The 15,876-nt window shown below is 28.6% G+C and overlaps 3 protein-coding genes across 6 annotated transcripts; 2 read left to right on the top strand and 1 right to left on the bottom strand.

Moving 5' to 3' along the window:
* The first annotated feature begins 19 nt into the window (after positions 1-19).
* Gb (solute carrier family 7 member genderblind) lies at positions 20-5,964 on the top strand. 2 transcript variants are annotated; one of them, XM_076765725.1, is made up of 12 exons: positions 20-332; positions 404-561; positions 910-1,083; positions 2,407-2,629; positions 2,722-2,837; positions 3,003-3,128; positions 3,847-3,991; positions 4,065-4,188; positions 4,288-4,488; positions 4,575-4,724; positions 4,786-4,963; positions 5,079-5,964. In XM_076765725.1, the coding sequence occupies exons 3-12, from the start codon at positions 915-917 to the stop codon at positions 5,138-5,140; spliced, it is 1,494 nt and encodes a 497-aa protein (XP_076621840.1). In that variant the 5' UTR covers positions 20-332; positions 404-561; positions 910-914; the 3' UTR covers positions 5,141-5,964. The 2 variants fall into 2 exon arrangements, with proteins under 2 accessions (XP_076621840.1, XP_076621841.1); XM_076765726.1 differs by having other exon boundaries at positions 20-561.
* Positions 5,965-6,345: 381 nt separating this feature from the next.
* On the bottom strand, positions 6,346-9,273 carry Vha14-1 (V-type proton ATPase subunit Vha14-1). Its single transcript, XM_076765742.1, has 5 exons — positions 9,110-9,273; positions 8,965-9,046; positions 8,704-8,786; positions 6,817-6,939; positions 6,346-6,619 (listed from the first exon to the last, which is right to left on the bottom strand). The coding sequence occupies exons 1-5, from the start codon at positions 9,161-9,163 to the stop codon at positions 6,590-6,592; spliced, it is 372 nt and encodes a 123-aa protein (XP_076621857.1). The 5' UTR covers positions 9,164-9,273; the 3' UTR covers positions 6,346-6,589.
* Positions 9,274-10,043: 770 nt separating this feature from the next.
* Positions 10,044-14,232, top strand: LOC143341909 (uncharacterized). 3 transcript variants are annotated; one of them, XM_076765306.1, is made up of 7 exons: positions 10,044-10,276; positions 10,543-10,744; positions 10,850-11,068; positions 11,245-11,456; positions 11,529-11,863; positions 12,072-13,382; positions 13,491-14,232. In XM_076765306.1, exons 2-7 carry the CDS (start codon positions 10,610-10,612, stop codon positions 13,685-13,687), a joined length of 2,409 nt encoding a protein of 802 aa, XP_076621421.1. In that variant the 5' UTR covers positions 10,044-10,276; positions 10,543-10,609; the 3' UTR covers positions 13,688-14,232. The 3 variants fall into 3 exon arrangements, with proteins under 3 accessions (XP_076621421.1, XP_076621423.1, XP_076621422.1); XM_076765308.1 differs by having other exon boundaries at positions 10,044-10,354; XM_076765307.1 differs by having other exon boundaries at positions 10,044-10,378.
* The last annotated feature ends 1,644 nt before the right edge of the window (positions 14,233-15,876 follow it).

The following is a 15,876-nucleotide window of genomic DNA, read 5'->3' as shown; positions in this document are numbered from 1 at the left end:
GGTATTATGTACCTTAAATTTAAATTGCATCAGACATTCGATTTTCATTTAAATATATAACATTTATTGAAAAATATGTTGTTGATATTAATACGTATATTAATAATATCAAATAAAAACTGATTTTTTATATGATTACCCCTCGTAAATTAAAAAATTTAAACCTCTTGTTACACAACAATGCAAACCAACCCTTAAATCGGTCTTAAAGCACGTGTGTTTTTCACATGTATAACCTACATCTGTTTTATATTTTAGTAGAAGTATTTAAACTAGGATTTTGTGGTATAAGAAAGATATCAATCATTTATTTCATTATTTTTATAATTCAGGTATTACAGTAAATTATAATTGAGTTTACTTCGTGTTTTCGAAAATAATACTAAGGCACTTTCATTTTTAGATGATCTACATTCGAGAAAGAATGCAAAGAATCAACGTACATAGATAATACCTGCACATTTGAATTTTGTACAATAGGTAGATTTGTACCTTTAATTTCTTGTACCAAAAAACACTCAGTATTATAGTTTATCTACAAAATATTTGTCTTTTATAAAGGTATGTAAATTTTCTTTATAAAACTAAAAATAATAAGTATGAATGAGAAAATAATGTTTTATAACAACAATTAATTTATAATACAAATAATCGTTTTCTTACTTAATATTTATTTTATGTTATTAATTCTGTGTTCAAATAACAATTTAAAAATTTTACTTTTAAATATTTTATCTAAAGATTAAAGAGATTATTCAAAATATTAAAAACTTTTACTATCCATATGTCAAATATAATTGAAGAATAATTATTTCTTGTAGATTATTAGAAAGTTAATATATTAGTTATCTATGTCATTCTTATATTGTTTATTATAATTCATACAATATTTGTGTTCATTTCATTTAGACAAAATGATATCTCAATTATTTGATGAATCTCCTAAAGAAATGCAATTAATAAATTCGGATAACGAGTCACGGAATCAAAAACGAATTGGTAATGATGGAAAAGTACAAATGAAAAAACAACTTGGTCTTTTGGAAGGTGTTGCAATTATTTTAGGAATCATATGCGGTTCAGGTAAACACCATTTTACAATTTTAGTATTTATTAAAAACACGTATAATTTACATATTCTACATAAGGTATTTATTATACCTAAAATTATTTTTACATTTAAAGGGGGAAACCATCGTGCCGGCTGAAAATAAAAGCAATTTTCAAGAATTTTTTTGGAGATAACTTTGAAACTTTTTCTAATAAATATTTAATGTTTTCGAAAATACATTTCTCAAACTACTTTGTGTCAAAATTTCGTACAAAAATATTAATTATTAGACATAATAGGAACCAGTAAGAGAGGCCTCCAAAAATTTGTTGAAAACGGGCGAACGTATAATTTTTCACTGCAAGTTGTGAAACAACTTTTAAAAATAATTATTTATTATAAAATGGTGGAACTTTGAAGGAAAAATCTCAAAAAACTGTGATAAAATCAATATTTCTTTTAACACCACGTCGAAACATATTCAATCGAAAACTCCGTACGTGCAACTGAAGAGAATAGAATTAGGAAATACCATAGAAAATTTCAAGTAAAACGGATGAAAATTGACTGAGTTATTGAGCCGGCCAGTTTGAATAATGTAGTTTTGAGAAAAACGCGTTCAAAGTTTTGCACCAAATTATCTATGAAATAACATTGGAGTTTTTAAACTTTCTAAAGGGCATTCACTTCAGGACCCCAAAACGTATCTTCTGTAGAAAGATCATCGTCATCTCCTTTTTCCTTCAACCAAGCGTAATGTGTCCCATTTTTGTGTTTTCGCTCAGCAGCGGAAACGCAAAGTCCAATTTTAATATCGGGGTCTTTCATTATTTATAATAATCCTGAATAGCCATCGTTAAATTGGATTACGGCTAAATAAGTTGCCAATTGGACCTCGGGTACCGGTAGTAGTCGGGTACTAGTACATTTCATTCACACCACTTATCGCTCTACACTAAATATGAATCCTTTACCACAGCAGAAATAATAAAAGAATTTCAAATGAATAAATTAATAAATAAATAATCCCGAAATAAACGGTTAGTTAGTTAGTGTCAAGCGTTACGTATATTACATTTTCTACATCTACCAAATCTTCTATAATTTTGTCATTTTTGCGAATTTTACATTAATTATTTAGGGGGGCATTCTTAAAACTACAAGTATTGAAAAGAGATCAAAAAAAATTTTGATTCTTCAATCCGTCACAATGATTTCCCCCCTTAAGTAAATATTAACGAAATAGTTTTTTCATACGTAATTGATTTTCATAATAAACACATATTACAACTAATATTGTACTTCACCAAAAGAATATACATATATTAGTAAAACCAACTATTATGCTTGTTTAGGTATTTTCATTTCTCCAAAAGGTGTAATTCAGGAAGTAGGCAGTGTTGGGGTATCTTTAATTGTTTGGGTTTTATGTGGTCTACTTTCTATGATTGGGGCATTATGCTATGCGGAATTGGGAACTTGTATACCTCGTAGTGGTGGAGATTATGCTTATATTTATGAAGCTTTTGGAGCATTACCTGCTTTTTTGTACTTATGGGCTGCTAATTTAATCTTTGTGTAAGTTACTTTTTCTAAGTGAAGGGATTAGAACAGTAAATACTGTTTAGAAGAGGAAATAATTATAATTTTACAAAGCTGTTTATTTACAGACCAACTACAAATGCTATTATGGGATTAACATTTGCTGAATATGTTTTGCAACCATTCTTTCCAAATTGTACTATCCCAGACAATGGTATACGATTAATAGCAGCAGTCACTATTTGTAAGATATTTTTTTTAGATGTAAACTTTATAAACTCTGTCCATGTTTAATATTTTTCTGTTAGGAACACACCTTAGTCTTAATACTGTCTATCAATAATTGCTCACATGGTTTAGACCTGGTCTGATTAGTTTTCTACAATACATAGTCTTAATTTTTTAATAGGTTTACTTACATTTGCAAACTGTTACGATGTCAAAGAAACATCGAAAATGCAAAATGTATTTATGTTTGCTAAAGTTGGTGCATTAGTAATTATAATTGTTGCTGGAATGGTTTGGTTATTACTGGGTAAGTATAATTTTTATATTAATAGAGATACTAATACAAGATGTTCGGCCACCCCTGGGAAAAATTTTAAAGGGAGATTCTAGACGCCAAAATAAGACGAAAATCAAGGATACTAATTTGTTGATTGAGGCTTTGTTAGAAAGTTATAGAAACATTTCCGGCCACAAAGTATATTTTCGGTAAAGAATTTTTTTCTCGAAAGTACGTAGGATTTCGGGGGTATGTGTATTCACCAAAAATGATTGTAATTGATCCCCGCAACTGAAAATAATTTTTCCGTGAAGGATTTAAAATTTTTTAATTTAATTTTTTAATAACTTTTTAACGAAGCCTCAATCAACAAATTAGTATCCTTGATTTTCGTCTTATTTTGGCCTCTAGAATCTCCCATTAAAATTTTTCCCAGGGGTGGCCGAACACCCTGTATGTGTAATAAAAAGGAAGATAATTTTGCAGTTTTAAACAGGCTTCATATTTCGATCTCGTAATTTAAAATCATCTTCAGATTTTAATAACATTTATATTTATATTCTATAAATGAACTTAAACTAGAAAATCAGAACGTGAATAAAGGCTTCTTTAAGACTGCACTCTTTCTTTCTGTAATTTATATTATTGGTAGCTAAATTATTACAAATACAAGTTGATGTATCTTTGTATGAAATTTGAAAATCTTGTTTGATTAATTAATTCTGTATGCATTAATCATTTGATATAGGTCATACAGAAAATTTTGAAAATTCCTTTGAAAACACTATTACGGAGCCCGGTAAAATTGCAGTTGCCTTCTATTCTGGAATATTTTCGTATTCTGGATGGAATTATTTAAATTTTATGACAGAAGAATTAAAAGACCCTTATATGTACGTGGCCAAATTAATGTAAAATTGTTATCTTTATATTTTTGAATACTAAAAAAATGATTTAATGTTATAGAAATTTGCCACGAGCTATCTACATATCACTGCCATTAGTTACTTTCATCTATGTATTAGCAAATGTAGCTTACTTATCGGTTTTAACTCCAACTGCTATGATTGCTTCTCGTGCCATAGCTGTGGTTAGTACTATTTTCTTTATCTGTTATATTAAAAGTTGTTAGAAGAAACACGTACATATAATTATATTTTAAAAAACTAACGTTACGAATTTTTGTTAGAATTTTGGTGCCGAACTTCTTGGTATCATGGCATGGATAATACCTGTAATGGTAGCTATATCCGCATTTGGGGGATTGAGCGTTCATATCATGACATCATCTCGAATGTGTTTTGTTGGCGCTAGAAATGGTCATTTTCCTTCAATGTTAAGTCATATTAATATTACAAGATTTACACCTACACCTGCTTTAGTCTTTCTTGTATGTATTCAAATAGAACACATTTTATTGTAAGGTATAAGTTTTTAAAACAACATTAATATAGACGTTTTTCCTATTGTTTATAGTGTATTTTATCTCTAATTATGCTGTGTACAAGTGATATTCTTGTATTGATCACGTATTGCAGCATAGTTGAGTCATTTTTCATTATGCTATCAGTAGCTGGCGTCCTATGGCTTCGTTATAAACGACCAAACATGAATCGACCAATTAAGGTAATTTAATAAATTTTACTATAAACTGAAAATTTTACATTTTAATTAACATATTTTACAGATGCCCTTATGGATTCCCATCACATTTGTGGCTATATGTGCATTTTTAGTGTTTGTTCCCTGCTATGAAAGACCGTATGAAGTTGGTATAGGAGCCCTGATAACTTTATCTGGTATTCCAGCTTATTTTGTTGGCATCAAATGGAAAAATAAACCTATGTGGTTTCAACAAATTAATTGTATGTAATAATTCGCTTTTGTTTTGTAGTCTTGCATACCCATTACAATTTAATGATTAATTTTAATTATTTTTTTTTTTGTACTTTAATAATTTTACGACTTTTCCGTTTTTAGTTGAAATCACTTACGCCGTACAAAAATTATTTATGTCTGCCACTGAAGAACGTGATTTTTAAATCCTAGTATTATAATGAATCTAAAAACAATTCAAATTGAAAAAACATTTCTGATGTTTTATTGCTTTAATGCTAATCATGTATGTACTATGTGACCCATGTGTCACTAATAAGTACCACAGACTGCATTCTTTATAAACAAAGATTGTACATGTAAAACAAGTAAGTAAGATTGCTCTCTGTCTTACATAAATTAGTTATCATTATCTATTATAATTTATTTTGAAAAACTATAACCGTGTTTTATTCGGTTGTATGTAGTGTGATTTGGTATTACTTCTAATAATTGTGTTCCTCTTTATGTGAGTATTTATGAGTGAAAATTTATTCTTATAAGAATTAATATATTTTCTGTTCTATATATTTTACTTTGCCAAGAAAACATTACAAAATAAAACGCTAATTTTTTAAATCAAATATCTGAATTCAACGTGTTTTATAAGAGTTATTATATATGCTATAGCAAAATTTTGTTACTAAAGGAAGATATGTCTTCAAATTTTCTTAGACAGTATTAATCCTCAGGCATCAAACTCTGGTCATAGATAATACATATGTATATTTTCTTCTTTCCGATTAATATACACTTTTCAAAAACGTATTTTGGAAAATTAATTACTAAAATATAGCAAGCTATATATGTATATTCTGAGTTATTTTGACTTGTCTTTGGTCTTAGTGGAAATTCCAAACTTTGAGAATTAAACAAGGCTACAGATAACAAAATTATATAATGAAGAATTAGTTCTTCATTATTTGTACTATATTGTTAATGTTATATATTTCAAAGAATAATATATAATAATATTAATCATAATTTCTGTGATGCGAATAATATATGTATATTACATTTGCGTAATGTTACATATTAGTAAAAAATAAATTTCTAATTATTGTAAATAAAATGTTTCAACTTCTGAATACGCATGTATAAAAAAATATACACGTGACTGTTAATATTATTTTTAATCCTAATTTTTGTTTAAAATTCTGATAAAATAATAATTTTTAACATAGGTTATATAGTTTTATTTCATTTATGTCATTTATTAATTTCCCACATACTTTATATTTTCAAGTATATTTTTAAATGCAATTGTTTGTATTGTTCTGTAACAAGAAGTTACTTCCTCTTATAATATTTATAATATATTTATTAATTCACGCTATTAAATTTTGTATATGTAACAGTACCATAAAGTATATTTATTTAAAATTACTTTAAGTGATACCACCTGTTTATATAGGGCAAAATTTATACACATATTTTACAAGAAATGTTTAGTAAGCTATTGAAAAGTAAAATAAATAATGGAATGTTGTACATGTTTCTATTCTTTACAAGTGTACTATAATAACAAAGTAACATTAAATACAAAGATTAATAGGTGCCATACAAATCATATATATTTGTAATTTTCATATGGCTCAACATTTTATGTACATGGATTAGTGCATATCTTCTGGATTAAACATTCCCTGTAAAGTAAAATTAGAAAGGCTATTTAACTGAACTATTGAAAAAGTCTTGGTTGCAAACGATTTAACATTTTAAAATACTTTCATTACTATTAACTACCGACTGCTTCGTATAAAAATAATATTTCGAACGGGCTTTTAATGTGATATAGAAATATTAATTACTAATTTTGGATAAATAAATAATGTAACGTTACCTTGGCGCGTCTTAAAATGGAATCTTTAGTGGCATCGTACGGATGATCTTTACTGGGAATTTCTAAGACTGATGGTATAGGTTGTGTATGACTATCAATTACATGACGAATCATTTCTGCCACCTTAAACAAGAACACAGATTGTGATCTTAGATAGGTATTAATTTTCAATTGAACTATGTGATTATAAATAACAAAACAAACTAAGGTAAAATATTATAATTATACAGGGTGTTCGGCCACCCCTGGGAAAAATTTTAATGGGAGATTCTAGAGGCCAAAATAAGACGAAAATCAAGAATATCAATTTTTTGATTGAGGCTTCGTCAAAAAGTTATTAACGTTTTAATCTGCGTGTACGCGATAGTAGTTCTTGCCCACAGACGAGGTATACAAGTAGACCTTACATCCAATGTATTACTTCAGCCCATTTTTCTGGGGCTCCAGAGCACCATTAATAGGCAATGTTTGAATTTTGAATCATTAAAATTCTTCAATCCGTCTAGAAGTTATGATTTTTTAAACATACGCACGAAATTTCGGGAAAACATTTCTGGCCACACAGTATATTTTCGGTAAAGAATTTTTTTCTTGAAAGTGCGTAGAACTTCGGGCGTATGTGTATTCATCAAAAATGATTGTAATTGACCCCCGCAACCGAAGAAAACAGAAAGGCTAAGAGAACGTCCCAAGCTTCCTGAAAGATATCAATTTCTTAACTGAGACTTCGTTAAAAAGTTATTAAAAAATTAAATTAAAAAATTTCAAATCATTCTGAAAAAATTATTTTTAGTTGTGGGGCTCAATTACAATCATATCTGGTGAATACACATACCCCTGAAATCCTACTCACGTTTGTGAAAAAAATTCTAGTACGTACTGAAATCAGACGAAATTAAAAAATTTCAAATCATACTAAAAAAATTATATTTAGTTACAGGGGTCAATTACAAGCATTTTTGGTGAATAGACATATCTCGAAATCCTACGCACTTTCGAGAAAAAACAAAGAAATCTAATGTGAGGCCAGAAATGCTTCCCTGAAGTATCATGTGAATCTTTGAAATGTCATAACTCCTGAACGGATTGGAGGATTTTAATTTTTCAAAATGCAAACAATGCGTATTTTAGTGGAGAATATGTAGAAATTCTAGCAATATTGGAAAAGTTATTCCATGACACTGTAAAGTGAGAAAAACCCCCTAAAACTAGTCCAATTTTCAAACGACTATAACTCCTACAATAGTAAAGGTATCTCATTTAAATTTTTTTCTGAAGCAGAGCCCATGGGTACCTACAAAAAAGTATTAGACAACTTTTCTGTAGAACGTCAAACAAATTTTTAAGAAAAATCGTCAGAGTAGGTGTCTAAATTTTTCGACGAAAAAAAAATTTCAAATCGTTCTGGAAAAATTATTTTCGGTTGCGGGGGTCAATTATAATCATTTTTGGTTATTAAACATACCCTCGAAATCCTACCCACTTTCGAGAAAAAAATTCGAGGTGTGAAATTTTTCGACAAAATTAAAAAATTTCAAATCGTGCTGGAAAAATTATTTTTGGTTGCGGAGGTCAATTACAATAATTTTTGGTGAATAGACTTACCCCCGAAATTCTACCCACTTTTTAGAAAAAAAATTCAGTACAGGCGGAACTTTAAACATTAATAACTTTTTAACAAAGCCTCCATCAACAAATTAGCATTCTTGATTTTCATCTTATTTTGGTCTCTAGAATCTCCCACTAAAATTTTTCCCAGGGGTGGCCGAACACCCTGTATATTCCAATTTTTATGGAATATATTTGTTTTAAGGTTACAGATGAAAAAGAATCTTCAATTGTATATTACTTAAACTTAACTACTTGTAACATAGACATAACACTTACATTTTGGTTGATAAGGATAATATCAATATCATCTCGTTTAATGAATCGTTTAAATGTATCTTCTATGTCACTTACTGCTATATCTAGAAATAATACATAATACGAAATATATTTTTATTCATTCATACCATTAATTATTAGAAACTCATTTAAGTTCATTGAAGATTGTAGCACACATCACTTTTACATTAAGAGATGACACAGACAGACATTAAGATTAAATAAATTTTTATATAAAACAAAATACGTGACATTTCGTACTTTTATCTACAACCAAGAAATTGGGTTGACGATGCTTATTAATCTCGCCAACTCCGCCCAAGAGGAATCCAACACAAGTATCCTAAAATGAAACTCATAAGTAACTGTTAAATGTAAGATTAAATTTGTTATGTAGTTTATTTACCTCATCTCCGATCACAGCAAGGAGTTTGCCTTTTCCTGCAGAATGAAGAGCCATTACTATGGAAGGAGTAAAGATAATTGAAAAAATTTAACAAAACACTTTTATTGAATGCAACGACGATACTTCACGGTGCATCAGCTGACAAGTCACACCTATACATATAGGTACTACGTTATTTTACATCACGTGCCAAACTTGTCCAAATGAGAAAAGTGGGGGAAAGATGATGATCAAGTTTAGAATCAACAAATTCTGAAATGGCTTACTTCTCGAATTGCCTATGTATTGCTAAATACGTCGTTTAATAATATTCATTGAGAACCGATGTTACAATAAAATATTTTACATAAATAGTAGATAGTAATAGTCAATTTTAAAACATGCAATCTATATTACAATCCTTATTACATATATTGAAAAACCTTTTATTTATTGAGCTATATTTCTACATAAATGGTTATTTTTAGCTACTTTGTCAATTAGTTATAGAGTCATAAAAAATTTATATTATCGAGTCAAAATTCCTAATAAAAAGGTGCACTAAGAATAGTGTTACCAGACGGTAAGACGGTGTCCGGAGGAAACTGTCCCACCACTTACGCACACTAATGTACAGCCACGTGTACGTAAGCCTGCGTCGGACAGCTTCGGGGATTTGAGAAAGAAGACAAATATGAGCCTTGAAGGATGAAGGATTTTAGCTGCATCGAGAACAAGAAGGAAAGATTCATATTCGTCTTCCTTTTCGAATTCCCGAAGCTGTCCGAAACGTAAAAGCTTACGTACACGTGGCTGTGCATTAGTGTATGTAAGTGGAGGGGTAGATTTTTTGCGCATCGGTCTGCCGTTTGGTAACACTGCGTGCAATGTTTAAAGCCTAGGGTTATGTTTCTACATGTGTATAGGACATAAGTCTTACATACATCTAATATTAATTATGTATGGCGTAAATTGGAAGACGGAAGCTTGTGTTAAATCCGATAGTTTCATGCACTGTTCTATATTTTGATATGTAAAACACAAAATGCAGTGATCGTTAAAGAAATCTCATAGAACTCGATATACATATGTGTATATATATAAATGTATACATATGTATTTTACGATTGCCATTATTAATTACTTTATTTGGGTTATGATGTTATGAAACTTAAAAGTTGTTAAAAGGTTGTGTATATTTCTTCCCAAATACAGTTATAAGTATGAGTATTCGTAATTCATATTGATTTCCATTAAATATAAAGAGTATGCGTTTAATTAGCTTTTAATGTTAGTAAAATTATTAACTTGCAAATCATAACTTACGATTAACCTAACCCTAGCGATATTCTAGCACTGCACTTTTGTATATTAAGTGACCTCGATAATGTTTAATCATTAACTTACCAACACAAACTTATTTTCGAATATATTTTTTTAATTCTGTCTTCTAGAGCCTTCATTTTATTAATATATTTGAGAAAGTGTGATATTGGTGGATAGAAAATACAGTACAAAAATATGTCATTTATGAATGATATTGATAGTTACAAAAAAATGATTTCCAAAGAAATTATACAAACACCATGTACAATTGAAGAGAGTTCAACAGAATTCATGGATATACCTAAATATGAGCACATAGAAGAAACATTGGTAACATAATGAATATTTTAATATATACATTTAAAAATTTGAAAACAATATTCTTTGTATAAATTATGTGTTTTAAATGTTATTAATAAGAAATAATTGATATAGGTTGTTGGTGAAGAAATAATTGTAGCAGAAAATATGGACATAAATCAACAAATTTCTGAAGAAGCTATTTGTGAACCTAAAGAAACCTCTGAATATTTTGAAGAAAGCATAGATGCAACAATGCCTGTTGAATATATAGAAGATTCTGTATCACTATCTAGAAATAATGTAACTAAAGAAAAATGGCTTCAAAATCATACCGATAAACATAATCTATTGGTAAATATAAAAACATAACTTAATTTTGTAAAAAAACTTATAATATATAAAAATTGTTTGTTGCACTGAGACAGAGCTGATATATTACATTTTACTGCTGTTATCAAATATAGAAAATATACCATCTTATGTGACATTATATATAGTATAATTTTATATGCTGTGTGATTCGATAGTTATCGGAACCAGAGGAAAGTGAATCTGAGATTGGTTTCAATAAAGTAGTAAGTGACGATCAATATGGAGATGAAGAAACTATAGCTACTTTTGTAACTGCCGCTGGTCAGCAATTAGCATTGTACGCAGTTGAAGATTCAGATGAAATATTTGCTGTAGCAATGTATGATGAATTTGGTGAACCCCCAACAAATTTTCAGTTTCTTATGAAGTATGTGCATTACAAGCTTTCTTTATGTGCATAATTAATAGATACTCAATAATGAAATGGTTGTATTTACAGAGCAGATGTTGAAAGATTAATAGGCGAAGGTGCTGTTAGAACTGTGAAGAAACCAACACAAATAAAAAAGCAGTTATTGACTACACAACCACCAATATTTTTTCCTAAAAGTGAACCATTGGGTGATATACAAATGCATAATGAAAGTGGAATTTTGTCAACTGAAACTCAAAGAATACTAAAGAAAGAAAATGAATGGGATGAAAATACAACTTTAATAGAAGATCCTGATTTAAATTTAGATATAAAACAAGTTCCTGAGATTCTATATGCAGCTGATAACAAACAGACAGATGTAACATACTTAATGATGGATGATTGTTCTGTAAACATTGGTATGTATTTAGTAAAGAACAGTAACATTATACATTTTATATTATAGTAAATATATTTTTTTACGAAATTTCATTTTACGTATAATTGCAGAAAAGTTAATAAAAGATATTTGTTTACCTTAATACTAGTAAATTATGTTTATGCTTGTTCTGTTAAGAAATGTTGAAGGAGAACTAGTAACTAGTAAAAACATTTTTAATTTTACAGATAATTCCGAAGATTGTCAAGAAGACGATGAAAGCGATAATGAGATTATAGAACAATCAACAGTACAGTATATTCTATTTGAGGGTGATCAATCCGATTCTGAACTAACATTTGATGAAATTCAGGCGACTCTTCAAAATTTAAAAATGGCCGAATCGAAATCGATGAAAAAACAACTAAATAAAAAAGTTACTAGAGACCACAATAATTTTACAAATATTAAAGAAACCGAGTATGAAAATTCATTGCATCAAAATTCTAATTGCAATTTGTCTAATCATATTTCCAACACTTTAATGGAGAGAAAGTTAAATTTCATGAATAACCAGCAAGAATTATTAGAAACACTAGAAGATTCGACTATGGACGTAATATCGAATACTACAAACTTAGATCTATCGAATGGTTCTGTTGAATGTGCATCCCCCGAAACAACGCAAATACAATGTAAAACTAAAAGATCTCGGAAGCAGCAGTTAATTTTTGTTAATCGTGAAGATTCGGAAATAATCATACAACCGGCATCTCTTTTAAGCGAGGAAGACAATAATGTTAGGAAAAGGGGCAAACGAAAAAGGAGAGTTGTAGGCCATTCTGGGTATCGCCAGAGACACAACGAATCAAAGAGATTAAAAAGGATCAAACATAAAGAAGTTGAAATTATTGAAATTGATATAGACGAAGAAGAAAGTATGCTGCAATCGAAAAGAGATGTTGTCGAGATAACTATAGATGATAGTAAAGATAAATATTCTAGTGATAAAGAGAATGAAATTATTATGGTAGGAGATTCTGATGATGAGTCACAACAGACAAATTCAAAAACAATGTTACTGCAATGTCAACACTGTTCAAGGAATTTCAGGCAACAAAGAGCTTTAGAAACTCATTTACGAGTCTGTTCAAAATCACCATCAAATACGATTCAGTTTAATGAACAAAAAATAAAACATGGAAATAGAACAAACGAAGATCCAATTAAGAAACAGTATGCTTGTAAAATATGTCAGAAGAAATTCGATGTAGTAGTCGCGTTAGCTCGTCATGTACGTTCGGAACATTCTCAACGGAAGAAGCGTAGATTTAGTAATTCGTCGATTGAACGACCATCTATAGAAATTGAAAAGAAGAAGGAGTCTGTAGAGCTAAAAAAGCAGCTGTCTATGATTAAAAAAATTAAAAGAAAAAGAAATCAACAACTAAATTGTACCTGGGATGTAAAAAAACTAAGTTGTTCTGATTGCGGTAGATGGTTTCCAAGTGCTGCCTTATTAAGAGCACATTGTCTGCAGCATGGAACGAAAAAATCTGGTAAATTACTTAAATAATTGTCCTTTTCCATAATTATCGGACAAACCTGTATAATTCATTGTAATAATTATATATTTCATTACAATACATTACATATTGTTTTTACAGAAAAAATACGTAGATGTCATGTCTGTCAGAAATTAATAAAATCTAGATTACTCTTTGGACAACACTTAAAAAAGCATGGAAATATACACAAGAATACGAAGTGTATAGCAAATATTCAGAAGAAATTACATACTACAAGATCAGTGACAAGTAAAATTACAACATTGAGAAAACGAGGCCGACCACGAAAACTTTGATCACCTTAAATATTGACAAATGGTACTTTTTTTAATCGGTGATTTGTGACAAAAATTGTTACTATATTATTTCCTCTAATGTGAAATATGTATGATATTCGTACTTCCAATAAAAATTGGAAATATTTATATGTTTGTTAAAGAAGAAATATCTTTTATTTTAAAAATTTTTTGATGCTTAGTTAAATGTATATACTATTTAGGTATATTATATATTGTTTAATTTTAAAATGTCATGTACACTCATAGTTTAATTATTATCAAAGGCTGACTTCTCTCAATTACTTTTGTTTGATCATGTAATATTTGCAGAATAAAAGTGCAGAAATTTAATTGGTAAAATTTTTGAACACGTATAGAGGCTTATAGTGTTACATCAACAAAGCGTTTATAGTAAATTAGGTAAGTTAGCCTGTATTTATAAGTTTAAATAATGTACATTGATTCTACTCTCATACATTAATAATACAATAAACTACTGTAAATAAAACAATTGTATTAAAAATACATGTACATTTACTATCAGATACAAATTTTTTTATGTACACAAACACTTTTCTAGTCACTTAATTTCTAGGAATGAAATAAATGTAATATCGAAAAGAATTGCAAATATTCTCTTCTTGATTTAATAAACTAATAAATTTTTACATTATAGAAATAAGTGTTAAAAATTAGTTTAACAACCTTTTACTTGAATTAAGAAATTTTAATGTTTTATCTAATCTCTATCAAAAATAAATAACAAATAAATACCACATAAAGCAAAAATGTTAAAATATCTTTTTGGAATAAATTACAATTTTGAACAAAAATAATACACAAATGTAATAACAGTTTAAACTTTGGAAAATCGTGTATAATAAAAGGAACATTTTTTAATATAAATCTATATCAACTTATAAATTGAACGAAATTAAACATTTTTAATTTTGAATAATATGTTAAGTTATGGTAATTTTTATGTCTATCAATTACCTTTCAAATTCTTAAAAAATTTAGTTTTAAAATTGATACAGAAAATACTAGATACAAATTGAATATTTTGCTCACTTATTTTAATGAAGAAGAAAAGGAAGCTTATTAAAATTTTTCTATTTTTGAATCTTTCAAGAAAATTAAAGAATACCATAATTTTAATGAGGAATTACAGTTTGAAAATATTGGTAGATTGGGAAAGATTTGTTTAACCCTGCCCCATTCCAATGCTTCTGTTGAATGCATTTTTTCACTGGTAATTGACATCAATGTTAAAATTATTTAACAATACAATGTATATTAAAGACAACATAGATAAACAAGTATATAACATATCAGCTATAGAGGGAAAGTGATGAAGATGAATAACAAACTGAGTAAGTTATATTCTTATGTCCTAATTATTTATTTATTCATTTATTGTCTTGTTTGTAAATAGAGATTTTAAGAGTTGTAGGATTTTTTTTCTTAAACTTAAGACACTGAGTAATGATATATAAGAATAAAACCTTATACTTTGGATAACTAATTAAAGAAACAATGAAATATTTCTAAAATTGATCGTTCACGTGATAATAATCGGATCTTTTACCCTACTGATTCTTTAAAACATAATATTCTCATATAAAAAATTTGAAATATTAACGCAGTCCGTGGTATTTATGATTTTTTTACGTGAAACAGGGGTTTTTTACTTGAAAGGAATATCTGTGTCCTACAGTCTTACAACACTGATTATTTTACTAAACGTTTAGTTATATTAATTAACGATTAATGATGGGCCCGATCAATGCCCGTTATCCCGATCGCGGACACTTAAATGGGCATTACTCTACCTAATTCACTATATATCTATATATATCAAGACGACATCTACCATAAAACGCCCAAGTTTGTCGAGAAATAATTCACTTTTTACACCCTAGATGGTACTCCAATTATTTACGATCGAAAACTAATTTTAACTTATTTGTTAATGCTACAATAAAGTACTTAGTAATTTAGATCACTTATAAATGCTTTACAATTAACGCCAAAGAACCAAACTTGTCTAGAAACAGTCCTATTCCTGCTAGAAGACCCCGCTAACTTCCCTCTTTGACACTGCAACACATATTCCTAGTTTTTACGTTTCCTCGAGCAAATACGCAGTTTCACATCACATAAAACGTAATACACATTAACTTGCGACTATATGTACGTCAGTCTAA

This window comes from Colletes latitarsis, chromosome 5 (genome assembly GCF_051014445.1).
Source record: "Colletes latitarsis isolate SP2378_abdomen chromosome 5, iyColLati1, whole genome shotgun sequence".
NCBI classification, from domain to species: Eukaryota; Metazoa; Arthropoda; class Insecta; order Hymenoptera; family Colletidae; genus Colletes; species Colletes latitarsis.
This window is presented reverse-complemented; position numbering and strand designations above follow the sequence as displayed.